The sequence below is a fragment of the Drosophila grimshawi genome, unplaced genomic scaffold (assembly GCF_018153295.1).
Source record: "Drosophila grimshawi isolate 15287-2541.00 unplaced genomic scaffold, ASM1815329v1 contig_1377, whole genome shotgun sequence".
NCBI lineage: Eukaryota > Metazoa > Arthropoda > Insecta > Diptera > Drosophilidae > Drosophila > Drosophila grimshawi.
Genome location: NW_025062900.1, coordinates 3,626,506 through 3,652,386, shown reverse-complemented (window position 1 = coordinate 3,652,386; position 25,881 = coordinate 3,626,506). Strand labels below are relative to the sequence as shown.

The following is a 25,881-nucleotide window of genomic DNA, read 5'->3' as shown; positions in this document are numbered from 1 at the left end:
ATATTTCATATTTTCAATGTATTGTTACCAAATCGTATAAAGCGCATATTGGTTTGTTGGCATGCGTCTATACTCCACTTACTCCTCGTAAATGGGCACATGATATAAGATATATCAAGGCGCTAACAGAATATTTAAAGCATTTATTTATAATTTTAAAATATTGCTTTAATTTTAAAGTTTCCAAATAAATGTAAACCTCATTTTATTTATTGCCCTGTTAGCAATTGATATAAGGAGTATATTGGTTCCTTGGATAGAGAGTATTCCAAGAGAGTATTCTTATAAATGGGCACATTTATTATTTTAAAACGTTTTTTAAATATTTGATTGCAAATAATTTGCTTGAATTTTATTGCCTTGTGCCACAAGTTCTTCGTTCAACACTAATCAATAACTAATCATTCAGTTAATTTTTCTAATGCGATTTTCTTTATTCCAATAAAAAATTCGTAAACAATTTGCTTTTGTGTTGTTTTTAAAAATGTTCTTGTTAAAATGCTTCAAATATTTATTTTTGTTTTGTTTTGTATAAAAAGGTACTTAATCTGTGTGGGATCTCAACAATAACGCTGATTGCAGGTGTGATTTGTGTGTGCGCCTTGTAAATATGTTTAGGTAAAAATGTAGGGGCAATACCCAATTGACAAACACTCTAAGGCAAAGAAAGAATAACTCAAACCGTTCAAGGATAAAATTGTTTGATCTTATAAAATGGATTCTAGTATTTTGTTCTTGTATAGTATTGTTAAAGTTACGTTAAATTACTAGAATTGGTTTGATAGATTTTTAGGATATTTAGGTATTTCAAGTTAAAGTATTTCTAAAATTAGAATCGTTTTAGGTATTACATTTAAAAAGCGAAACTTATTTTTGATTTATATATATATATGTATATATACATCACTAAACTTTGGATATGGTATGGGAAAACCATCTTAAATTTCTTGTTGCTTAAGTATTCTGTTTTCTAATACTGCACTTAAGAAAAGCTTATGAAATTGGTTAATAGAAATTATTTAGCTTAACTTAACTTTTCGAGGTTTAGTTGAATTTTAATTGTTGTTATATTGTTATATATATATATTACTATTGCTCAAAAATTGCTCATAAAATAAAGCACTCGTTGTTTGGAGTTTCGTTAGCTTGTCAACTGGGCAGATTATAAGAATATATAGGTGTATATACTATATATATATATGTTTGCTTTAGTATATAATACAGCAATTAAAACTTTTTGGCGGAAGCACTGTGAGTCATTTAAAAAGCTGCCAATAAACAATTGATAATTTTGTGTGTGTATTTTTGTGTGTAAATAGATGTGTATATATATATATATATTATATTTATATATGTATCTGACAAGGGTGGCATGCAAAAAATATATATAGATTGTGATTGAGCTTATTCGAGAGGCAACCAAAGTGGCGCCACAGGCACATATGAGAATGATGATGATTTGTGGCATCATTCTAGAAATGCGTACTTAAACCTATTTACATTTATATAAACAAAAAAATTAAAACAGACAACAATATGCAGTTAACAAATTCAACCCAAGAAAAATATAAAGAAAAAACTCAGTTGGCTAAACGCGGGCCAATTTGCAGACGTGGCTTGAGCAGCACCAGAATGCATGTGATATTATCCTGGGAATCACGCTCCTTGGCAGCCTCCACCAGCAGTTTGGGAATGTCATCAAGCTTCGTTTGCGGATCAGCAAGGCACTCATAGACCGTATCCACGATAAAAGCCTCGGGCACATGATCCCACAATCCATCCGAGCCAAGGACCAAAAAATCATGTGCCTCACTCAGTGGCACATCAACGAAATCCGGCTCAGCAATCACTGCCTCAAGACAATAGTCGCCAATGGAACGACCCACATTCAGTATGCCATTGACACGCCACTGACCCTGGGCATGGATAACGCTGCCGCCGCACAACTCAATGCGTCGCCGCTCATCCACAGCTTCCGGCTTGTGTGGCTTCACCAGCTGCAACTGTGTACGTTCACCCACCAGCAGCGCCTTCGAGTCACCCACCCAGGCAATGTACAACTGACGATCGTCAGTGATCAGACCACAGACTGCTGTGGTACCGCTGGTGATGCGTTTTCTCGCAAACCGTTCGTCTGCTTGCAGAAATGCCGTCTCAAAAGCTGTGCGATAGAAATCCGCATTGCTCTCCATGGACTCCGGTGCGCGTCGCAGCTGCTCAGCCAGCAACTGGGGCAACTGACTGGTCACATAACTGGCGGACAGGGCCCCCGAATGGCCATCGAAGACGCCAAAGAAGCGACAATCCGGGTGATTTTTTAGCTGATAGATGGCACCGAAGCGCTCCAGGCACACATGACGATCCTCCATTTTACGCGGCTTATTCTTAATCGCTGCTGCACTACAAGTCGGCGGCTGGGAATCCAATGATCCGCACTGACAGCTGCCAGGCTCCGTGCAGAGAATGCCATCATCTGCATAGAGTTGTAGCTTTTCCAGCGCAGCATTATCCGTCAGCGTGAGTAGCAGCTTATCCAGCTGTGTTGCGACATACTTTTGCAATTTCAGCAGATCATATTGTGGCTCCGCAACGTCCAAATTCGTCTCAAACTCCTTTGCATGGCGTATCTCGTGCTCCACTTGCTCCCGCGCCGAATGTAGCAGCTTCAACTGAAAGCCCTGCGGACAGCCGCGTGTGTTGAGCTGTTTCCAAATGGCGGCAACAATTTCGGCACGTCGCTCGTCGCCGGTGACTTTGTAGGTGTCGTTGCTGCTGCGCGTTACACAACTTCCGTTGCGGGCCAATTCGTTGGCCGCGTTTTGTTCACCACTTTTGTTGTTGCTGTTGCTCCTGGCTAGAAATTCCTTGAATTTCAGTAAGCGGGCACATTTCGTTGCGGCGTCCGCATCGGTCGACATATTTTGCAATCAGCTGGCTTGTCTATTGTTATTGGGACATGTGGCTTAATTAGTAGTAACGATGATTCACCAGCTTAAGCATATCTATCTTTTTTTACGCAATGTTTCTATTTGTTTATATACGCTATGCAGTGTGACCGTTGTGTGCTAACTAGAATATACTGCTTTCCTTCTCACAAGTATCGATACTTTAATTACGATAGTAATCGATTTGAGATGTGAGAATGGCAATGCGTTGCTTCTTCTTGCATTGCCGGCAGCAACAGCACTCAGCTGTTGCTTTGTTGTGTTGCAGCATCAAATTAATTTTATTTTCAATATTTTGTGTTTTTGCTTTTGCGTGAAATGTATGCTTAAGCATACTGATATACAGAATGTCAACACCACTCGAACAGCAGACAGATGAGCGTGAAGCCCTGCAATCCATCTACGAAGGCGATGACAATTTCAAAGAAATCAACTTGACGACTTTTCAATATAAAGTAAAAAGCCACATGTGCAACAAAAACTTAAAATTATTGTTATTAATGTGTGAAATGTTTTTAGTATGGCGAAGAGGATAATTATAAGTCATTTCTGGTGGAGCTGCAATGGGGCGATAACTATCCAGATGAAGCGCCCACGATTAACATGAACACTTTCTACAATCGCAATCTGTGAGCTAAAATTAGTCTCAATATTAGCAATATACAAATATTAATTTCCATTTCAAGACTGCCCGCCGTCAAAGAGGAGATACAAACGGCGCTCAGCACAGAGGCCTCCCAATGGCTGGGCTGCGGCATGACTTATACACTCTTCGAGTGCATCAAGGATAACATTGAGCAATTGACTGCCGGCCAGCCGGAATGTGCACCAACTGTGGCCGTTGTGGACGATGGTGTTGGTGCACTCAAGATATCCGATGCCACTGCGGATGCCAAGCAAAAGGAGCCAAAAAAGGAGCAGCTGACCAAGTCACAGAAGCGTCGACAATGGGAGCGAACTGATCACAAAGGCGAACGCGCACGTGGACACGATTGGGTGGATATCGTAAAGCATTTATCGCAGACCGGCAGCAAAGAGGACGCCGCAGTCGCCATGGAAATTGCAGCGGCAGCAGCAGCCGCTAATCCTGTGCTGCATCCGCTAAACACTTGAGCAATGACGCCGGCCAAATGCAACTAGTTAACTAATTACAAATATCAGACACTAATCAATTCAATCAACAAACGAAAAAAATAGTAAAAACAAAAAACGAGTCAAATGAGATCTGTTCTGTTCTGTTCTATTAAAGACGATCAATTTACGCATGCTTGTCCGGCTCGTTTGGATAGACAAGGCCAGCCACCTTGCTGCCTGCTGCTGGCTGGGGTCAAGCACATTTTCATATGGAAAATTAAATCATTTTTAAGAAGCTCTAGTCGAAATTGGTCTATGCACTGCGACAGTCGTTTATTTTGGTGTTGCTGCTGATGATGTAATTTAAACGCAATTCAGTTACAATTTGAACAGCTTTAATGGCAATTCCCTTTGCATTTGCTTAACTGTAAATATGTTGTCAGTTTATGATTGAGTCTCGTCAAGTTAAAAACACACAATTTTAAATACTGCAAAACAATTTGGTCGCGCTTCGCTTATCATTTGTGTGTTAACCGGTTTAGAAACGCCTTGAGCTTTAGGCACGCCCGCGTCTGATAGCATACCAATATTATACACATATAATCCACAATGGGACAGAAATTCTCTTGCCTGAAAGTGTGTACAAATTCCGACGAATCACCCAAAAGTGAGACAGACGCGACAACGGTGCGCAAGCGTAATGTCAATGCAAATCTATTGACGACTCCGGGTGAGTATTTGTGCACATAGTTGATATAGATACAGTGGTCTCTCAATAATTAAACTGCTTAGTTTTTGAAGGTAGTTTGATTCACATATAATATTCATAAGAAAATGAGGTATTTTTGCAGACTTTTTAAGTCATAATTCCAAATTTGTTGTTGTAGAAACATAACAATTCTAAGAAAGAAACATCTTATTTTTGCTCAGCTTATGGGTAATTTTTTTTACATTTTCTCCGTTGTCAAAATAATATAGTGGTTATTTGTAAAAATTACAATATTTGAGCTTTCACTGTATTTGACATATTTTGTTTGGCTTTGTGCAAACTTGTTTAAAGCGCTTAGGTGTTGAAGATGATTTGTTAAACATAAGCGGTAAAAATGTATTCATAGCACATTTAGCTATATTTGCAAACTTTTTCAAGTCGTAGAAAAATGTATAATTCGATTATAATTTAAAATTGATTTTTGTGTTTCTGTATTGTAAAGCATTTCTTTTGTAGCAATATCAGTTTGTAAATCAATTTTGAAAGGTGTTTTCTATGGTTAAAATAGTAAAGAATAATTTTAATTTCAAATTATTTCACATATCTAAAAAATTCAATAATCGAACGTTCACTGTAATTGACACATTTTGTTTGTTTTGTACGTGTTCTTGACAATGCGAATGCATGCAAATATTACCTAATAATGAAATTGCCTTTTTTGCTAGCCAATTTTATGATCACAGAAGGCGTACGTGTAAAATTCAAATCAACCTGCCCACAATCTTAGATAGGTAGACTCACAGTATTTACATTTATATATATATATATATATATATTATGTATAAATTATTGAATACACTTAATTCCATTTTGCTGCAAAGACTTATTCATCAATAATTCTTAAAATTGCTTACACTTGAATTGTTGTTGAATAAATAAGAAAACACCTGGAATGCTGTCAAATACCTTAAACAGCAGTCTCAAAATTCGAACAAGTGTTCAGATACATTTATTTCATGCGAAAATAGCTTGAAATTTAACATTTCATTGCTGTGCCAATGATTTTAATAATTTCAAGTATGTGTGTAAAAAAACAGGGGAATTTTTGGTGGTTGTCGAACTTTAAAAGTCGCTAATTTTTATTTAGATATTTTTTCAGGTGTGTAAAGTAGCTGATAATTATATTTTTGAATGAATACTAAGATCCGTGCGTCAAAAAATTATTATTTTCTATTATATTAAAAGATTACTAAGGCCTACAATTAAATGTCAAAGACGGGAAAGTCTTTGTTACTTTATTTAAATGGCAACAGAGTATTAGTTTTTGCTATATAACTTTTGGTTAGATCATATATAAATTTGGTGTTTTAGATAATAACTGGTTTATAGCCCCAATATTTGTTAAAGAGCACCCAAAATTGGGTTAAAAAGCAAAGTCACCAAATCTGTTTAGCACTTTTATTGGACAATTTTAAATTGGCGTAGGAATGTTAACTGGTTCCATTTGTCATTTGTACATATTATTCAAATGAGTAATGTAGTCTACTTATACATATTTATATAGTATTATATTTGTGCACATTCAAATTAAAACAATTGCAGTGCATGCAAAATCAGTGATGATATTTATGATGATGATGCTGATGATAATGATCAAGTTGAGGCCGCCCCAGGCCTATTTGCTCGAAGATAAATCAATTAAATTGGCCTCATTCGTTGCGGCTGTGAATCAAGACTCGACTTGGAGCACGAAACCATCAAGCGATGACGTAGTCGCCCAGATGTTGGTAACATTTCGCTTCTACTACCAAGAGCCAAGAGCCAACGCCAACGGACGGACACAAATCGCTTCCCGTTCATAATTAATAATAACAGAGAGACAGACAAACGGAGAGGCAGAGAAAGATAGAGGTTGAGAGAGAGAGAGGGAGACTAGCTAACGGACAGCTGCAACAAGAGCGCTCTAGACGGGAGCGCTAGACTAGCAGATACTCTGTAGACAAGTTTTTAGCTATCATAAATACACTCGGAAAAGTTCAAGCTCAATTGTAGACAACAAATATATAAAAATTAGAGAGGCTGGCTATAAATCGACAACTCCAAAATTTGGTGTTCTTTTTTCTTCTTTTTTAAATAAATACATATAGAAATGTATTTCTAGAAACTAGGAATGCAAACACTTTATTTTTACCTATGATGTTTATATATGTGAAATCTTAAACTACTAATTCTTATTAAAAATATAAGCACCAAAAAAGGTAATATTAGTGTAGACAACACCCTGTAAGTTAGTCATATTTTGATTTGATTTTTAGAAATATACTTTCAAAAAATAAAATAGCGATTTTCTAAAATGCAGGCAAATTTTATTAAATAATCTAGCAGCCTTATCACACCCTATTTGGCTACTTCTGCTGTGTAAGGGGTATAAATTAGAGAGAGTTTGCTTTTGCCAGCCAGCCAGAAGCTATCTCAATTTCGATTCCAAAACTGATCAGTGTGAGTTAAGGCGTCGCTGCGTTCAGATTCAGTATCGGTTTTGGTTTTGGTTTTTCTGTTTGTATTTCGTTTTCGGTTTCGGTAATATTCTGGTTTTAAAAACTAGCGCTAGTTTCTAGAGAAACTTATCCGTTACGCTTTTCGGTGTGTGTGCGTGTTTTGAATTGTGGTCTTAGACAGGGAGACAATGGGTAATTGGTATCGCAACTATGCGCCAAGTTGGCTACAACGCTGGATACCTCCACCATCTTCAACCAGGCGCATAAATCCATTTCGCAGCATACGCCCCGATCCCGATGTTGAAAGTAATTAATTACAATTAAAGTGTGAAAACAAAATGCAAGAAACAAGAATATAAATTCTTGATTTAAGTGAAAAATAACTTTTTAGAACAATTATTAAACAAGCTACGCCATTTATTATTTGATTTATTTATTTGTGACCCTATATATGGCATTTGTGGCACTCTGCAGCAAACAAATTAATAATTGTTAAGTCCACTTATTTATTTTTTCGCCTATGACTTCACTCGCTGTTTTTTTTTTTTTTGTTGTTTTATTTTGTATTTGTTTCTGTTTTGTTTTTTTAGTTGTTTGACACGTTTTGTGTTTTGCATATTTTCGGCACTTTATTTATGCGTTTTAGAATACTTTTATTTTTGTTTGATACTCGTAGTTATTTCCTGCTCGAGAGCATAACTCATGTGTCAAATATTTATTACAATGAATCACTTTTTTGAGAAATGAAGCGGTCTCAAGTCTGCCATCTTATCGCTGTCAAATTTCGCATCCCAAAAAAAAAAAACACTTCTGATTAAAAAAATCAATTGAAATTGGGGTCTCCGGGTGCAGCCATGTGGAAATGGAAATAGAATTAGCAAAGGCATCTGTTTGGGATCGCGATCTATTGAAAAGTTAAAAGCATAAATTATACATTATTTTAAATGGATATTTATCGATGTACTTCCTAATATTCTATCTCAGATTCATTTCAAATTATTATAGAGACCATAGACAGAAGCTTTATCTATACTGGCTATATTAACAATAAAACCATTTCATGATCAAATTTTCTAAATATATTTTGTGCTCTTCACCATTTAAGAACGCCAAGTAAGCATACAAATAGTTCATTTATAAAGTTGATCCAATTTACTGAGCATTTTTCTCTTGCTCTTGCAAATAAAAATAAAAAATAGTTCATTTTTAAAGCTGCGGAAAAAAACACATGTAAATAAATCAACATGCCAGCCATATGAAATCTCTTGCCATTATTGTTAGGACCCACTAAGTAGCTATTTAAAAATATAGTAGGAAAATAATTTGACATGAAGATTTCATCGCATAGTCGTTCGTCGAACAGCTGAACTCAATAGAGAATATATGTTTTTTCAGCTAGCATAAAAATATATTTGATGGATTAATATGTTCGTTTTTTTTTTATAGAACTTGATCAAATGTTAAGTATACGTATTTTTTTTGTGAATAGAAAACTGTCCGTCAACAAGTGTTGAGTGTTATTGCAGTAAGTTCCGCTTGCTTGGGGTATAATAGCTTGGTCGTGAAACTTGTAACGCCTGAAAGGAAGTAAGTCAACTAAAAACGGAGATTAAAAATTAATTTATAAAAAAATGTGCTGGCAAAGATTTTGTTATAAATTTAAAAGATAATCATATGTCTGCCAGGGTATTTAATCTTCGACCAGTTCTCTTGTTGTAGCTGTTATTGTGGGCGATGTTAGTCTATAGAAAATCGCTCATACGCCCGATTGTCCACTCAGAGAATTAATTGTGTTGGCATTGAACTCTTTGGACAGTGTGCCGCAAACTGTATTTGTTTATGGCCAAAGGCGATTATTCACCCAATCCGTTTTGGATGCAACAATTTGACTGAGATACTCTGAGAGTCAATCGAGCTGCCCGCCCAGCTTTTCATAATGAGATCATCATCGAGATCTGTAATCCACTGGCTGACCTTTAATTATATATTAAATCAAATTGTTGACAGTGATTTTGATGCTCGTACACAGATTCTGGCAGCTCGGCGGTGCTGGGCGTGCAGCGAGTGGATCTTTGCCTGGAGGACAATCACGAGGAGCACCACACAAGTCATTTCTATGCTGCGGCAGCCAAGGAGGCGCTGATTGTACGACGTGGCGAACCATTCCGGCTGCGCATCTATTTCACCCGAGACTATAGTCCCAGCAAGGATGCGATTAGTTTCATATTCAGTGTGACAGATGATCCCAAACCGAATCCGGGACATGGCACACTGATGGCTCTCGTGCCGCACGATGGCATCGATTGTTTGGGCGATGCCCTCGAATGGGGTGCCGGCATTGAGGCCCATGAGGGTCAGATTCTCACAGTGCTAGTGAAGCCACCAACCACATGCTCGGTCACCGAATGGCGGCTGGATATCGATACGAAGCTGTTGGGTGATGGTTCGCGTAGCTATCAACTGCCCCTGCCCATTTACGTGCTCTTTAATCCCTGGTGTCCCGAGGATCAGGTCTACATGGAGAGTCGAGAGGAGCGCAAGGAGTATGTGATGCACGACACGACTTTGATATGGCGCGGCTCCTACAATCGATTGCGTCCCTCAGTCTGGAAGATTGGCCAGTTCGAGCGACATGTGCTCGAGTGCAGCATCAAACTGCTGGGCACAGTGGGTCGCATACCACCTGCCTATCGAGGTGATCCGGTGCGGGTGGCCCGGGCACTGTCCGCCCTGGTCAATTCGGTGGACGACGATGGTGTGCTGTTGGGCAATTGGACGGAGGATTTCTCGGGCGGTACAGCGCCGACCAAATGGACGGGCTCAGCGGAGATTTTGCAACAGTTCCACAAGACCCAAAAGTCGGTGAAATTTGCCCAGTGTTGGAATTTCAGTGGAGTGCTAGCAACGATAGCCCGTGCTCTGGGCATACCGTCACGTGTCATCACTTGCTACTCCTCCGCCCACGATACACAGGCATCCCTAACGGTGGATGTGTTCATCGATGCGAACAACAAGAAATTGGAGGCAGAGACAACCGATTCCATTTGGAATTATCATGTGTGGAACGAGGTATGGATGCAGCGACCGGATTTGGGTGTGGGCCAATTCGGTGCCTATGATGGATGGCAGGTGGTGGATGCGACGCCGCAGGAATCGTCCGATAATATGTATCGAGTGGGTCCCGCATCCGTGCTGGCCGTTAAGCATGGCGAAATCCTGCGTCCCTTCGACTGTGGCTTCGTCTACTCGGAGGTGAATGCGGATAAGTTATATTGGCGCTACAATGGTCCCGCACAGCCGCTGAAGCTGTTGCGCAAGGATACGCTGGCAATTGGTCATCTGATTAGCACCAAGGCGGTGCTGAAGTGGGAGCGAGAGGATATTACCGCTAGCTACAAGTTTGAGGAACGCACCGAGGAGGAAAGGAGCACAATGCTGAAGGCATTGAAGCAATCCCGTCATGCGTTCAGTCGCTACTACCTCAATGACAATTTCAATGAGGTCGAGTTCAGCATGGAGCTAAAGGATGACATCAAGGTGGGTGAGAACTTTACCGTTGTGCTTAAGGTGAGCAACAAGAGCGACGAGCGCATCCATCAGGCCACAGGACAGCTCAACTGTGATGCCGTCCTCTATACGGGCGTCGGTGCGGAGGAGGTGAAGATCATGGGCTTCGAGCTGGATCTGAAGCCCAAGAGTACCGAATATGTACGCATGGAGGTCACATTCAACGAATACTTTGAGAAGCTATCATCGCAGGGCGCATTCCAAATCTCGGCCGCGTGTCGTGTCAAGGATACCGACTACGATTATTATGCTCAGGATGATTTCCGTGTTCGCAAACCGGACATCAAGTTCCAGCTGGGCGATGCACCGATTGTCGCCCAGCAGGAGATCGATGTGATCCTGCGACTGGCCAATCCACTGCCCATACCACTGCATCGTGGCGTCTTCACCGTCGAGGGCCCCGGCATTGAGCAGCCGCTCAAGTTTAAGGTGAGCATGGCTCGAGGATTGTATATATATGACTTTTTTTATGAATACATAAACAAACACTTAGTTTTGCATGTTTTTCAATAGAATTTTTTTATATATTGTTTAGTATTTTTTCGCACTTTTTTTTAAGAGTCTTCTAAAAGTAATAATTTAATTAATATATACATTTCTTATGAGAGGTGCTATTACTATTTTCGCAACTGTATATCAAACCTAATCCCTAATCTCCTAATCCCTTGCAGATATTTGAAATTCCTGTGGGCGGCACGGCAGCGGCGACCTTTAAGTATGTGCCACCGTATGCGGGTCGTGGCACAATGTTGGCCAAGTTCAGTGCCAAGGAGCTGGACGATGTGGATGGCTATCGGCACTACGAGATTGAGCCCCGTCCCGCCGATATACTCCAACCGAACGGAAGTCACAGCAGCAGCAATATCATACGACGACGCACCGATGTCATTCCCTGAACCCCAACTTGTTCCCATTTTCTATTTGTTTTTTATGTACATTTTGTTTTAAGTTTAAGTTTTGAGTTTAAGTTTAAGTACTAAACAGTATAAAAAGATGAAATGAAGTAACTCAATCAGCAAAAAAAAATCAGAAAGTATAAAATATTTGTTTGTGGCTTTCTAAAAACCAGGGTTTGCATTTCTTAATTTCCGGGTGGTTTTTTTCTAAAATTTATGGAAAATATGTCAAGTTTTCAGACTCATATTAGCTTTGTGTTACTCATTATTATTTTAGGAATTCACAAACACAATTTAACTTAAAATCTGAAAATGCTTCCGAATTTATTGGGATTCAAATACGAGATCCATCGATCTCAAGTAGAGCGACTTCTCCTAATATAGCAGTCGAAAGTGGATATTTTCTGAATCTTGGAAAGGATTCTTTTCAAAGAATTTGAGCTTTCATTTCTACTTTATAGAACTGCATTTATTGATAATCTAAAATATTTCTAAAAAAATATAAGTATAAAAAATACTACATTTTTGATGTTTATTTTTTAGAAAAATGTTTTTTTATATTTAGAAATAATTGCTGAAAACAAGAATGACTCTCTAATTTTTAGGGTGATATATTTATTTTTTCCGAGTGCAGTTGCTGGTTTAATAATCCGTATCCTTGGGCAGAATATCGTCCATGCCGAGTGCAAAACTGGGCTTCTTGGCCGTCTTCACCAGATAAATGCCGCGTGATTCTTGCGGCACCGGATCGCCCATCAGAATCTTGCCACCGGTGCAGTTCTTGCCACGCAGCTCCTCCAATGTGCCACACGGCATGCCATAGAAACCCTTCGCGCTGTTTATGGACTCCGCATAGTACTCATAGGAGCGACCATGACTGCAACCGGCTGGAAGATAATATATATATATAGGGATTATTTGTATTTTATTTATTTATTAGTTTTGTACTCACTGAAAATCTGAGAGAGTTCATTGCAGCCCGGCTGTGGGGGACCACCGCCATTGGGATAGAAATCGACCATGCCGATGGGCTTCTTGAAACCCAAGTAGCCGGCACAGCTGTGAATAACATCCACGAAATTGGCATCCGTCTCATCCAAATGATTCTCAGGCCCAATGCAATTCTCGAATGCAGGTCGTGCCGGATCCAAGCCAGTTATGCGACCCACACGATATTTTGTATAGGAGCCAGCGTAACCCATAATATGGGCGCCCAGACTATGACCAATTAGATGGATACGCTGCGGATCCGCATCCTTCTCCTCGACAAGCAGATCAATCAGTTTAGCCACTGCTCGACCCACTTGAACCGTATAACGTGCCGGCGTCAGATAATAGATATTATCTGCCTGATCCTGCCAGTTAATGGCGAACACATTCACCTGACCCCGCTCGATATACGCACCCCTTATCGACTGTATCGAATTGCTCATCGTACTCGATTTCCAGCCATGCACAAGTATCTTGGTGTCCAGTTTGGCATCAAATTTCTCGGCCAGCTCCTGCCAAGTGTCGCGCTTGTGACGCACACGCTGAAAATCATTGTCATCGATCCAGAAACTCGAACTATGCACAGCATCACTAGCACGGTTAAAATAATTCAAATTTCAATGGAATTAATTATTAAATTATCAATCATTTTCCATAGATGAATGTTAACTGCAGCAGCGAATTGTTTGTTTTGTTTGAATTTGGCGCGCAGCTCCGCGATTGAAATGTAATTACATTCGCAAAATGGCGTAATGTTAGTTGATTGAAATGTAATTACATTTGCAGGCTCTGTTAAGTGCACTTAACATGCAGCAGCCAGCGTTAACAGCGCTCTCTTTCTCTCTCTCTCTCTCTCTCGCTGATCTGCCGGCTGCTACAGCCAAACATTCATTCGTGTCACGCACTCATTTTCGATTGTTTCTAGAAAACTAAATGTTCGATAACTAGGTGTTATTATTTGAAAATAAAGCGCAAACAAGGAAATCAGAAATGTACTCAAATCTTACCTGGCGTATAACTCAAATTGTATCAACTGTGGCAAATTGATGCGATTCTCCGGTGGTGGCTCGACCAAATAGGCAACCTCTGCCTTGCCATCGCCATTGGGCATGTAGATCCAGGTCTTGTTGTAATCCTCCTGGTTCAGCGCCACCTCGGCCCGTATGCCAACTGCAATGCAACAATTAACAATTAAAGAACTCACTTAATTAGATATGTATATTTTACAGAGTAGGAGCAGGGGTCGCACGACCTGGGCGAGTGCAGCGAATCCTGTGAATAGCCATTGGACAATGACAAAGGTGTTGGAGACCTCGTTGCGACAAGGATTGATCACATTGCAAATGCAGGCCAAAGCATTGGACGAAGGCATCTTAACCACTTGCTGGCCACAATTCAACTGAGCGGGCCATCAAATTGGCAACTTATTGGTTAGATCTCAGCATCTCTCTCCGTGTGACAAGTCTGACGCATTCTGTAATCCTTTTGTTCTTGAAAAACAACAAGCAAGATCGACTTTGTCGAGAGTACCCGACTCGCAGATACTCTGTATCAAAAGGTTCCCCTATTATATACCGGATATCCTAACCAACTCTTTCATACTTCATCATACCCTTTTCTTATGACCATTTTGTAATGGGTTCAGTTTATTGAGAAACCGGTTCAATGAGTAATTAATTCGCTGCCTCCAGCACTTAAAAATTAATGAAAAACAAAAAAAAGTCGGTCAGACTTGGAATACACTCACCTTGCCAGGCAACTGTCAAACAGAGAAAACGCAGCCACATTTTTTTTTACGTACTTTTATTTTTATTCTGAATTTCCCGTTAAAGTTTAACTAAGAGTGCCACACTATGTTCCGGTGATTTTTATAGTTAATTGCGAATAGGGCCAGGTGTCAATCATGACTGTCGCTTCCAAAATTCTGGCAACTAACTCGAAACATTGAAGGTAACTCGTCAACAAACTTATCTGGCACCACGGGTGATAATTGGGTTAAATTTAAATTAAATTCACTGCTGCATTTTAGTGGGGTGCAACAAAAAAACATAGATTTACCTGATAAAGTAGTTAAATATAAAATTATATTTCAGTTACAAAAAAAAGAGATATTTATAAGATTTTTGGTAAGACTATTTTTGTTAAACGGAAGAGAAACAACACAAATATCATTTTAAATTTTTTAAATTAAAAAAATCATTTTAAATTTTCTCCTAAATGTGGAAGATCTGGTGTCTTTTGGCCAAATCAAAATAATTGGTTTTTGTTTCTACAGGGTAATGGCTAACAATTTATATGCCCCTTAACTTATGCAATAAATTGTTAAACAAAATAACGAAAAATGTATGCCACATTTTTTAATTAAACACGAGAGCAAAATCTTTTCTACGCTTATTATCAAAAAAACGTTGAACTTACTTATTTGCTGATATACATATATATTATTTAATTTAATTATTTATATATTTTAATGTAATTGTACGTTGCTCATTAATATTTAAAAATAGTATAGCGATAGGCAAGAGTTCACTCATCGATATTTATAAACACATCTATCGATATTTATATATATTCTTTTTTTTGATATTTTAGTACTTTCCGTATACTGTCGTATTCTTTAAATGCGTCACTTTTTTTGAGAAACGCCGAGAAGTTTTGTTATTTCGCGTTCTTATAAGCGTATATCGATCGCAACTAACCCACCAACAATATAAGCAAAAGGAAAGCTAATCGAACAAAACAAGAATATGTCGGGAACTACACAGAAATACAGAAATTTCATAGCGGAGCCTATGGGACAGAAATCGGTGACAGAATTAGCCGGAATTGGTGAAACGCTTGGCGGTCGTTTATCCGAGGCAGGCTTTGATAAGGTAAAAAAGAAGAGCTGGGTGATGAGATGAGTTAATAAAATCATAAATAACATCATTTAGGCTTACACCGTGCTCGGCCAGTATTTGGTGCTGAAAAAGGACGAGGAGCTTTTCAAGGATTGGATGAAGGATGTTTGTAATGCGAGCTCAAAGCAGGCATCCGATTGCTATAATTGCCTCAACGATTGGTGTGAGGAATTCTTGTAATCGATCTTCTGCGGCCTTCTGCATAAAAATCTCTGGACAATGCAATTAAAAACAAAAACCACATTCTCCACGCTATAATATTCGATGCATACATAAATAGATTGTCCACAGTAACGTTAAGTCTCAATTAAATGTATAGCGTCTTCTCTAATTTAATAAACGTTTATTAATAAGGCCAACATTTTAGCATTTTTCATTAAAAACTACATATGCTTCAAATATACATCATAGAAATATGCAATATTTATTCGATAGATATTTGTTTGGTGTAGAGATCTAGTAATCGATAACGGGCTGTAGTTGTGCAGCGATAAGTTTGTGATGGTTGCCGGACTTTGAAAAACAAAGGTGAATGGAATGAAAGCAGCTGCGTTAAAATTGAACAAACATTTCTTAACAAATAAGCAAACAGTGCAATAAAGTGCAAATCAAGGCAAAAGCGTAACTGGCGCTTTGCTCCACATTGGTAAAACGCAATAGGCCACATAATAATAATAACTTCAATTACAAAAGTGAAAAAAAAACACAAAAAGTGAAAATAGTACGGCTTTGGCATGCATGCGCTTGTGTGTTCGTGTGTATGTTTTTCTTTGTATATAGATTCGTAGACAGAGATAGCTGTATAAAGTCGCAACGCTGTTAAGAAAACGTGTGGAAGCAAGCCAACCATATAGCTTGTGCAGCACAACTCTGTTGTTTCAGAGTTCCAGGCCAAACATTCTGTGCGACGAACGGCTGAATCGACTTTTTTGTGTGTGCAATGTGCACAACGTTAGCACATTAATTATATTTACTTACAATTCGTAAATAGCGCAATTTATAACAACACCAATAAGCGCAATTCTATTGCGAACGAAAATCTCAATTCGTCTGCATTTACAGATTGCCCCCTTCGCGACGCATAAAAAAATTATACGTGTGTGTGTGTGTTCGTGCGTGTGTTCGTATTTTTTTTTTGCGTAAACGTCTCTAACCAAAATCATAGTCGGAAAAACGGTAGCAACAACGTTTCCTTGGAAAAAACAAATTTGTAAATAGTAAACAACAAAATTTTCAAGTAAATGTGAGTAAATTTCAACAACAAAAAAAAAGAAAGGAAAGAGATTCGGACAAATCGTAAATGCTTTAACAACAACAACAACTATGCTCTCCAGTATGTGTTCCTAAATAGTTGTAAACTTCGTCGTCGTTGTCGTTGTCATTCAAATCAGTGTGATTGGGTGAGTGCGTTTAACTGTATGCGTGTGCGTATGCATATGTGTCTGTGTGTGTTTAGTGTGTGACGTATCGTCGTAAAAAGAGAAAGAGAACACGCGCGGTGCAGAGCGCGGGGGCGTTAACGGTTCCGGTGAAGTGCTGCTAAAACAGAGAGAGCGAGAGAGAGACAGCGTAACAGTGCGAGCGCAGTTGGGAGACGCAGGCAGGCAGGCATTTATTTTGTGTGCTCCGTATCCTTTTGCTGCTGCTCGAAAAATTCAATGACCTCATTTGTCTCACGTATGGACATAATATTTCTGTCCATTTCTGTCTTTTTTCTCCCAAAACTAAACAGGACCAATAGCAGCAACAACAACAGCCAGCAACAACAAAATATCACTCGACGGCGAGCTGTAAGAAAACGATCAATTATCGAGTGAAATTTATCGAACCAAAAGCAATAGAAAAGGAAAAAAAACAAGGAACCAGCAAAAAAATAAAACAAACAGCACAGTCACGGCTCGCAAAACGGAACTAGAGAAAGAAGAGGAAGAACAACAACAAGAACAACAATAGCAAAGCAAACAGCGACAAGCAGCAACAACAACAACACCAAAAACAAATGGGAACTAATTCGGGAGCCACCGCTGGCATCAATAATAAGCCGGTCGGTGGTGCAGCCGTCCTCGGCGTCGGCGTTGCCAACTCAGCTGTCGGCGGCGGTGGCGGTGGTGTGCTCTCCAACAGTCTGGGCGTCTCCGGCGGAATTGGTGGCGGCAGTGGCGGCGGACTCAGCATTAGCGGCCTGAGTGGCGGCGGTGGACAAAACGCCAATGTAGGTGGCATTATGGCCGGCATGGGTGGACCAGGTGGCGGCGGTGGTGGCAACATGGGCAGCGATGATGGTATGGGCGGACCTGGTGGTGGCGGCGGCGGCGGTGGACCCAATAATCAGCAGGCTACCACGCCCCAATACACAATTCCGGGCATCTTGCATTTCATACAGCACGAATGGTCGCGCTTCGAACTGGAACGTTCACAATGGGATGTGGACAGGGCAGAGCTGCAGGTGAGTAATGAAATTGTTCCTACTGGGTGTCCTTTTCATTTCAATGGATCGCTTACGTTATACTACGTTACGCTACATTCGTTACGTTAGCTTCCAGCCAGCAGCATTTCAACAATATTTCCCTTTGTTTTGTAATCATATCAACGTCGTTTTATGGTCTGCTTAATTCGGCTGCAACGGCTTGGAAAATGTTATCATTACTGGAATTGCGTTAGTTTTATTAATAGCGTAAATTGCAACATTTTGTGTATTGAGCAAGTTTTTTTTTGTGCGAACAATTATGCAACAATTGCCGTTTCTGCCGTTGCTATAATATAATATAATATTTATATATTAATATAATATATATATATATATATATATATATATATTATAAATAAACCTGGTTCTTTTTGCTTGCAAGCCCAAAAAAACTTACATTTTCGATATTTGCTTTTTTTTTAATATTAAATACAATTTAAACAGTTAAAAAAAAAACTAAATTAGCAACTCTGTGTTAAGACGTTGTTTTTCATATTTTGATAAACTCAACTCAAATCTTTGCACATTAGTTGCACATCGGAATGGTCAAGTTTGGCGGCGCTTTCACCAAAAATTACGCACCGTTCACACTGTGTTGAAAACGTGCTATCGTTATCGATACTACGCCGCATCGCTGCACTCGCCAGTATGTGTATCAGTGTGAACATACCGTTACGCTCTGAAAATCAAGTGACATTCAAAACGTCACTCAGCCTGTAATTGGAAACAAGTTGGCGGCGTTGACGCTACCGCTGTTTTTATTCTGCACATACACATGTATACATGCACCTATCTATCTATGTGTGTATATTTGTCGCAAAATTATATGAACCTGTTCGCCTTGTTTGTTTTACCAAAAAAAAAGAATATGAAATCGAAGTTGAGAGTGGGCAGCAGCGATACTAGACAACGACGACGTCAGCAGTGCCGCTGGAAGCCATTTTAGCGCTTTTGCATACAAAGCTATGCACATATGTGTTTGTGTGTGTATGTGTGTGTATATACACATGTCGTGTGCCGGGCGCTGCTGCTTGCGTCTATTTCTGGCCTTCGACCTGTTTGTGTGTCAGTGTCAGTGCTGCCCGCTGTCTGCCGCTGCTGCACATGAAACGTCCTTGTGTGTTTGTGCCGGTGCTACTGCTGCACTGCTGCCGCTACTGCTGGTTCATTGTACATTATCTTCCTACTCTTTAGTTCCTTTTCTACTCTTCTCTGACTGCCAGTTGTTAATTAGTCAATTTGTTTTGCATTCGACTTATTGCTCATTTTGCGCTGATGATGATGACAGCGATTAGAAGAAATAAAAAAATTGCATCTGTCATTTCCTATATATAATTTATTTACATTAATTTTTTTTCATTCTTTATCACGTCTTCCGCATTAATTACAAATTGCTATAAACAAATTCATTATTCACATTTTGTACCAACAAAATGACTGCATATTTTAATGAAGAAAAATTAATAAATATAATGCGGCAGCACCTGCCGCCTACACATTCCATCCTCCAATTCTGCTGTTGTCTCCCCAGTCGTCGTCGTCATCGTTATTGTTGCATGTCTCTGAGTAATTTGAAATTTTTGCTTGGCGTAAACAATCGCACACATATGCAGACACAAACACAAGCACAAACTCATTGCGATTGTTGCCGTTGAAGTGTGCCCTTTTTGCGCTGAATACCTTTTTTTTCAACAGCTCTTTAACAGTAACAGCATACGCTAACAGCAATCTAACATTTGAGAGAGGTTAATGCGTGCTCTTTAATTAGCAATTGCGCCAAATGAAATGCCATTGAACGTTAATTAAAATGCAGAACATGTTCCCATTACAGAGCCAGCAACAGCCGCAGCAGCGTGTATAAACTCTAATGACTTTACGCACTGTTGTTGTATGCTCATCGCCTCTGACGTTTACTTCCAGCGACGTGTTCTATTGCTCTCTTCTCATACACGTCTGCCATGTTATTAGCTTATGTTGGAATTGTTATTGTTATTTGCAAGGCGCGAAATCATTAAGAGAGCAGCAGACCAATTGTAAGTGTGTGTTTTCCGCCTGGGTTCTGTGAGCTAACGGAACAGCGGAATGCAAGCAAAACTTTTATGCGTCCATCGTTATGCACCTTTCTGTTCTGTTACTGTTCCTTTTCTCCTTTATCATTTATTGGGCGTCAATAAGCTAGATAAGCTTATATTGTTTCAGTTGCTGACGCAGCAAGTGTAGCGAGAGGGAGAGCGAAGAGTTAAATATGCGACTAGAAATTTATGGAAAGTCGACAGCGTTGCATTTATTTGTGTTACGCAGATTGCACTAACGGTAAATGTGGCCAGACTCTTGCCTGGTTGGCGCCTTTCCTTTTCATCAACTAATTGAACAAGCCTGTAATTTTATATTACTATTAATTGAATTTAATTGTTTTTCATTCGCTGCTGGCCTGGCGCAACGGAGCGTCAATTATGAGTTCGCCACGCTGCGGCATCGTCGCGCCAAACGCAGCAATTGGAATGCAACGAGAAACGCACACATTCATCACACATACACACAACATATATATATATATATATATATATATATATATATATACTAAATACGCAGCACAAATTTGTTGGCAAAGCTTTTAATTGTAGCATTAATGAAAATTAACTATACCCTGTAGCTATATTTGTTGACAGAGGGGCGTATGAGGTATGTGCATTAGAAATTGCAGTGTCCATTGCGAGTCTAGCTATCTAGTCAGTCGATAACTTTTTAAAGATTGATTTTTTTTTAAATCGATAACTAAAAACAATATGAAAATTTAAATCCACAATGTTAATTCGCAATTCACTGCTAAGCTGTGTGGATTTTGTTAATAGCTGTTCGACTGTGTCAAAATAATGAATTTGACTAGAAACATACAAGAGAACCCCCTATGGAAAATGTTATCGATAATTATAGATATTTTTAGCTCAGCCTATTTATCCAGTCGATTAATTTTCATCATTTATATTTGCAGGCGCGCATCGCAATGCTGCTGGGCGAGCGCAAATGCTTGGAGAGCCTCAAATCAGATCTGACGCGTCGCATCAAGATGCTGGAGTATGCGTTGCGTCAGGAACGTGCGAAATTTTATCGATTAAAATACGGCACCGATCCGCCGCAACTGAACGAACTGAAGCCGTCGTCAAATGACGACGGGGGTCTCGGCAGCGATGTGGCAACCGATTCGGAGGTGCCCTACAGCTCGGTATCGAATACCACGTGGCGACAGGGCAGGCAAATGTTGCGTCAATATCTTGCCGAAATTGGTTACACAGACAACATTATCGATGTGCGCTCGAATCGGGTACGGTCCATACTTGGTCTTAACAACAATGCGGATCACGATGGTGGCGGCGGAAGTGGCATCGGTGGCATTGGCGGCGGAGGTGGAATTGGCAGCGGTGGCGTCGGCGGCGGCGGTGAGAATCTCAGTCCCAATATTAATGGCAATGAGAGTAATAAACGTGCCTCGGAATCGGAAGGTAGGTCATTGTAAACCCCTCGAACCCTCACCCCCTTCCCCCCTGTTGAAGATTTGAATAATTTGCTCACATTAGGCCGTCATACTCCCGCTAAAAAAGTGCAACAATCGAATGATGCCATCATTACGGACACCGAGGCGGCGGTCATGGCCAATTTTGAGTTCCTTGGAACGACAGAGATGTCCGACGATGATGAGATTTCCGATGATCTGGAAATGGTTGCAACCGACAATGAGGACTCCGATGTTAAAATGGCCAAACGGCCCAAATCTGGCAAGGATATGCTTACCGAAGGTATGTCAAAATGATCTTGCTTGACTTGATCTACTCCCCTTTTTGTAGAGCTCATCCAATAACCCGTACAACAACAACAACATCTTTGATTATTAGCCCTCCCGCCCCGACGCCTCACATTTTACTCTTTTTCTCTAGTTTGCATATTTTATTATACATATTTATTTGCAAAACAAAAAAAGAAAACAAAAACATTCCCATCTTGCCCGATTTGCATCCACCATTAACATTTAGTCCACAATCCACAAGAATTCAAGAGCGCTGTATTTGTTGTCTTAAGCTTTTTGTTTTCTGTTTCCTTTCGCTTCTCTCTTTTCTCTCGTCTTCTTACGTCTTCTTCTTGTTGTGATGCGATCCATGTTTGCGTCGTAGATCTTGAGGCCGAGGTGGGAGAGCAGCTCTTGAACGATATGAATCTTATGACCGAAGGTGCTATAACTATAACCACAGATAACCAAAGATAAACAACAAATTGTAGCGCTGCCAACTTATCGATGGAAATCGATTGTTTCGATCATATTAAAACAAATTAATGTATAGTATAGAATATATGTATAGTAATAGCTGTGAGTGCAATAGATAACATAAGAATGAGACATTTTCAAAAGCATCTAGTTCGAAAGCATCAGTTAATGTAAACTCAATATTATATATATATATATATATGTACTATACAATTAGCGTAATATGCATGATTCGAAACAATCGTTGTTTCCATTGATTCTTCACTCATTGTTTCTAGCAGTTGAACTAACGTATTTTGCCCCAATTTCTCTCTTCGCAGAGGTGGACGGTTCGCTGGGATTGGGTGAGCTGGCGCAGCTGACCGTCAACAATGAGTCGGATGGAGCGTACGATGCAAATGCCAAGGATGGCACCGGTGGCAGTGCTGGTGGCGCTGGCTATCGCAAGACATGGAATGCCAAGTATACGCTACGCTCACATTTTGATGGTGTACGCTCGCTTATCTTCCATCCGGAGGAGCCGGTGCTAATAACTGCCTCCGAGGATAATACGCTCAAGCTGTGGAATCTACAGAAGACGGTGCAAGCCAAAAAATCAGCTAGTCTCGATGTGGAGCCACTGTACACGTTCCGTGCCCATACCGGCGCCGTACTCTGCCTGGGTATGTCGTCCAGCGGCGAGACATGCTATTCGGGTGGACTCGATGGCAATATCGAATGCTGGCAATTGCCATCCCCAAATATTGATCCATACGACTGCTATGATCCGAATGTCCATTCGGGCACCCTCGAGGGGCATACGGACGCCGTTTGGGGTTTGACAACAATGCAAAATAATATTGTATCATGCTCGGCGGATGGTAGTGTTAAATTGTGGTCACCGTACACCAAGGAGCCGCTGCTGCGCACCTATACGGCCGCGGAGGCCGAGGGCGGGCCCTCATCCGTGGATTTCGTGCGTAACGAAGTCGATCATATTGTTGTCGCCTACAACAGTGCCCATTGCATAATTTATGATACGGAGACGGGCAAGCAGGTGATTAAGCTGGAAGCCTCACAGGAGATGTCCGGCAATACGGGGAAGTTCATCAATAAGGTCGTCTCACATCCGACACTGCCCATAACAATAACCGCGCACGAAGATCGTCACATACGCTTCTGGGATAATACATCGGGCACATTGGTCCATTCGATGGTTGCCCATTTGGAGCCGGTCACATCGTTGGCCGTCGATGCACATGGTCTGTATTTGTTGTCCGGTTCGCATGATTGCTCTATCCGCCTCTGGAATTTGGACAATAAGACGTGCGTCCAGGAGATCACCGCACATCGCAAGAAATTCGATGAGAGCATATTCGATGTGGCGTTCCATGCCACCAAGCCCTACATAGCCAGTGCCGGTGCCGATGGACTGGCCAAGGTCTTTGTCTAGGTGTTTTGGTTTGGTTTTTTTTTCAATAGGATTCGTCACCTTCACCCGCTGCTGATGCCTCAGCGGCTCTCTCTCTCCCTTTCTCTCTGTCTCTCAGAGCAAATGCGATGATTACCGAGTTCGAGTTAAATAATTATACATATAAAATACACTTATATATATATATATACATAATACATATACTATATACATTTAAATCTAATTATACATTATACACAAGAGATGAACAACAACAAAAAATTGCTATAAGTGGGTGGAATAACACAAAATCCCCCCTCCCCCGTCGCCCCCCTAATCATCCTCCCCCTCATCATAAAATAATAAAAATGCTCGCAATAATTATGGCATTTTTTCGACAAAATTTGTAATCGACAAGTGAAAGAAAAAAAAAGCATGCCGCATTATTAACCACATATACATAAGTGCAACACAAACACCGCACACACACACTCACACATATAGCGTTAAAGCTCTTGATCCTGTGACCTTTTTGGCCACAAGCTCGAAACGCTTTTTAAACCATTTAGCCAGCATTAGATTTACAAATTTTTGGCCCGATAAAGAAAGAGCAGTACAGCGATTGTGCCAATTAGTGGCTGATATTTTTCCTGTACATTTTATATAATACACTTGAATGATGTAACGATGATTGATTGATGATTGATACTGATGGATGTGCGTACCTTTGTTTTATTGGCCGCTCGCTGTGCAATTTGCCAAAAGAAAAAAAAGATAGAAAGAAAAACGTTTTGTATCCGAAAAGATTTACTCATCTAGCAAACGTTTACGTAATATATATATATATATATATTTAAATACATATAGACGATCAAATTTGTAGTCTTAAGTGGCATAATTATTATATATGCATAAATCCACATTTGCCTGCCTCCCCAAAACAACCTATCCCACAAAAATAGAAAAGCGTGCAACAAATTGTAAATTAATATTGACGATATTGATAATGATGTTTATTTATTGAATGTAGTAGGAAGTGAGAGGTGTGCAACATACATACATACATACATACATAACACACATACATACATAATTAGTAAAAAAAAATAACAAAAAACCCACAAAATAAAAGCAAAATTCACAAGAAAAAAATAACTTTATTAAACACTAAGTGAAAAAAAAAATGAAAATGAGAATAACAAACGTAAATGCTTCTATTTCTATAATTTTTCATACAAAATGTGTACGCAATGCTTTGGGCCGATTCTACAGATCCAGATGATATAAATAATAATGCCGTTGAGCTGATAACTGTATGCTAAGCTATTTATTTAATTTATGCCTAGTATTAAACATTAAACAACAAACACAACAAAAAAAAAACCAGCAGCGCCAATCGCTGATCCAATGGATTTCGTACACTTGTAGTTGAAAATATAGATATATATATATATGTATGTGTATATATACATATATTCTTATATATGTATATGTCAGGATCGCTTAACGATTCGTAAATTGTAATCAAATAAACGTTATAAGTGGAAGTGAATGCCGAGCAACTCAATATTAGTTCTAGTATTACAAATTATAAAAAACGCGTTTAAAAAAAAATCAAAAACGAAACGAACGCAGCTAAAAAGGGAGAAGAAAAGAGAACCCAACTTGATATTCGATAACAAAAACAAAAATTGATTGGATAAAAAACCCACAAAAGAAAACAAAAAATGATAGCGATTCGTATGAGAAGAAAAAATTCTCTACTATCTATATACATAAATTATGTGTATTTTAATTTGTACTTTTAGTTGTTACAAATGAAAATGCGATATCATATATAAATATACATCCACACACACACATACACATACACACACACATGTAGATCTATACGACAATGGCGATTATGATATATGTACTACTAATATGATGGCAATTATACATACACACACACACACACTCTGATAGCAGTGTGTTGCGCATATTATACATATACACAAGAAAAAAAAACTAAAAAACAATACACAAATCTATTGATTTTTAATTTTAATTGTACATTTTTGATTTTTTATTACCTTGTATTTTTATTTTAAATAAAGTTTTAAAAAATTATAACAGCCTTGCGAATTTTGAAATATTAAAAAACTGACTCCAAAGTTAATTTAAAAAAAAAACAATCGTTGTAGA

The 25,881-nt window shown here is 39.4% G+C and overlaps 6 protein-coding genes across 12 annotated transcripts; 4 read left to right on the top strand and 2 right to left on the bottom strand.

The window, feature by feature from the left end:
* Positions 1-409: 409 nt before the first annotated feature.
* On the bottom strand, positions 410-3,023 carry LOC6562509 (protein phosphatase 1F). Its single transcript, XM_001989192.3, has one exon. It carries the CDS (start codon positions 2,916-2,918, stop codon positions 1,581-1,583), a length of 1,338 nt encoding a protein of 445 aa, XP_001989228.1. The 5' UTR covers positions 2,919-3,023; the 3' UTR covers positions 410-1,580.
* Positions 3,024-3,162: 139 nt separating this feature from the next.
* LOC6562510 (RWD domain-containing protein 4) lies at positions 3,163-4,206 on the top strand. Its single transcript, XM_001989193.2, has 3 exons — positions 3,163-3,400; positions 3,465-3,574; positions 3,632-4,206. The coding sequence occupies exons 1-3, from the start codon at positions 3,293-3,295 to the stop codon at positions 4,056-4,058; spliced, it is 645 nt and encodes a 214-aa protein (XP_001989229.1). The 5' UTR covers positions 3,163-3,292; the 3' UTR covers positions 4,059-4,206.
* A 336-nt stretch (positions 4,207-4,542) lies between these two features.
* LOC6562511 (annulin) lies at positions 4,543-11,837 on the top strand. 2 transcript variants are annotated; one of them, XM_001989194.3, is made up of 3 exons: positions 4,543-4,749; positions 9,256-11,222; positions 11,465-11,837. In XM_001989194.3, exons 1-3 carry the CDS (start codon positions 4,629-4,631, stop codon positions 11,687-11,689), a joined length of 2,313 nt encoding a protein of 770 aa, XP_001989230.1. In that variant the 5' UTR covers positions 4,543-4,628; the 3' UTR covers positions 11,690-11,837. The 2 variants fall into 2 exon arrangements, with proteins under 2 accessions (XP_001989230.1, XP_032592543.1); XM_032736652.2 differs by lacking the exon at positions 4,543-4,749 and adding an exon at positions 7,230-7,532 and having other exon boundaries at positions 11,465-11,836.
* A 431-nt stretch (positions 11,838-12,268) lies between these two features.
* Positions 12,269-14,051, bottom strand: LOC6562512 (pancreatic lipase-related protein 2). Its single transcript, XM_001989195.2, has 4 exons — positions 13,907-14,051; positions 13,687-13,849; positions 12,642-13,270; positions 12,269-12,576 (listed from the first exon to the last, which is right to left on the bottom strand). The coding sequence occupies exons 1-4, from the start codon at positions 14,049-14,051 to the stop codon at positions 12,332-12,334; spliced, it is 1,182 nt and encodes a 393-aa protein (XP_001989231.1). The 3' UTR covers positions 12,269-12,331.
* Positions 14,052-15,277: 1,226 nt separating this feature from the next.
* Positions 15,278-15,938, top strand: LOC6562513 (barrier-to-autointegration factor). Its single transcript, XM_001989196.3, has 2 exons — positions 15,278-15,552; positions 15,613-15,938. The coding sequence occupies exons 1-2, from the start codon at positions 15,427-15,429 to the stop codon at positions 15,757-15,759; spliced, it is 273 nt and encodes a 90-aa protein (XP_001989232.1). The 5' UTR covers positions 15,278-15,426; the 3' UTR covers positions 15,760-15,938.
* Positions 15,939-16,109: 171 nt separating this feature from the next.
* LOC6562514 (striatin) lies at positions 16,110-24,794 on the top strand. Of its 6 annotated transcripts, none has more exons than XM_043214465.1 (6): positions 16,110-16,822; positions 17,312-18,025; positions 21,039-21,546; positions 21,622-21,840; positions 22,213-22,269; positions 22,625-23,914. In XM_043214465.1, the coding sequence occupies exons 2-6, from the start codon at positions 17,579-17,581 to the stop codon at positions 23,734-23,736; spliced, it is 2,343 nt and encodes a 780-aa protein (XP_043070400.1). In that variant the 5' UTR covers positions 16,110-16,822; positions 17,312-17,578; the 3' UTR covers positions 23,737-23,914. The 6 variants fall into 6 exon arrangements, with proteins under 6 accessions (XP_043070400.1, XP_032591785.1, XP_032591784.1 ...); XM_032735894.2 differs by having other exon boundaries at positions 16,180-16,225; XM_032735893.2 differs by lacking the exon at positions 16,110-16,822 and adding an exon at positions 16,854-16,979.
* The last annotated feature ends 1,087 nt before the right edge of the window (positions 24,795-25,881 follow it).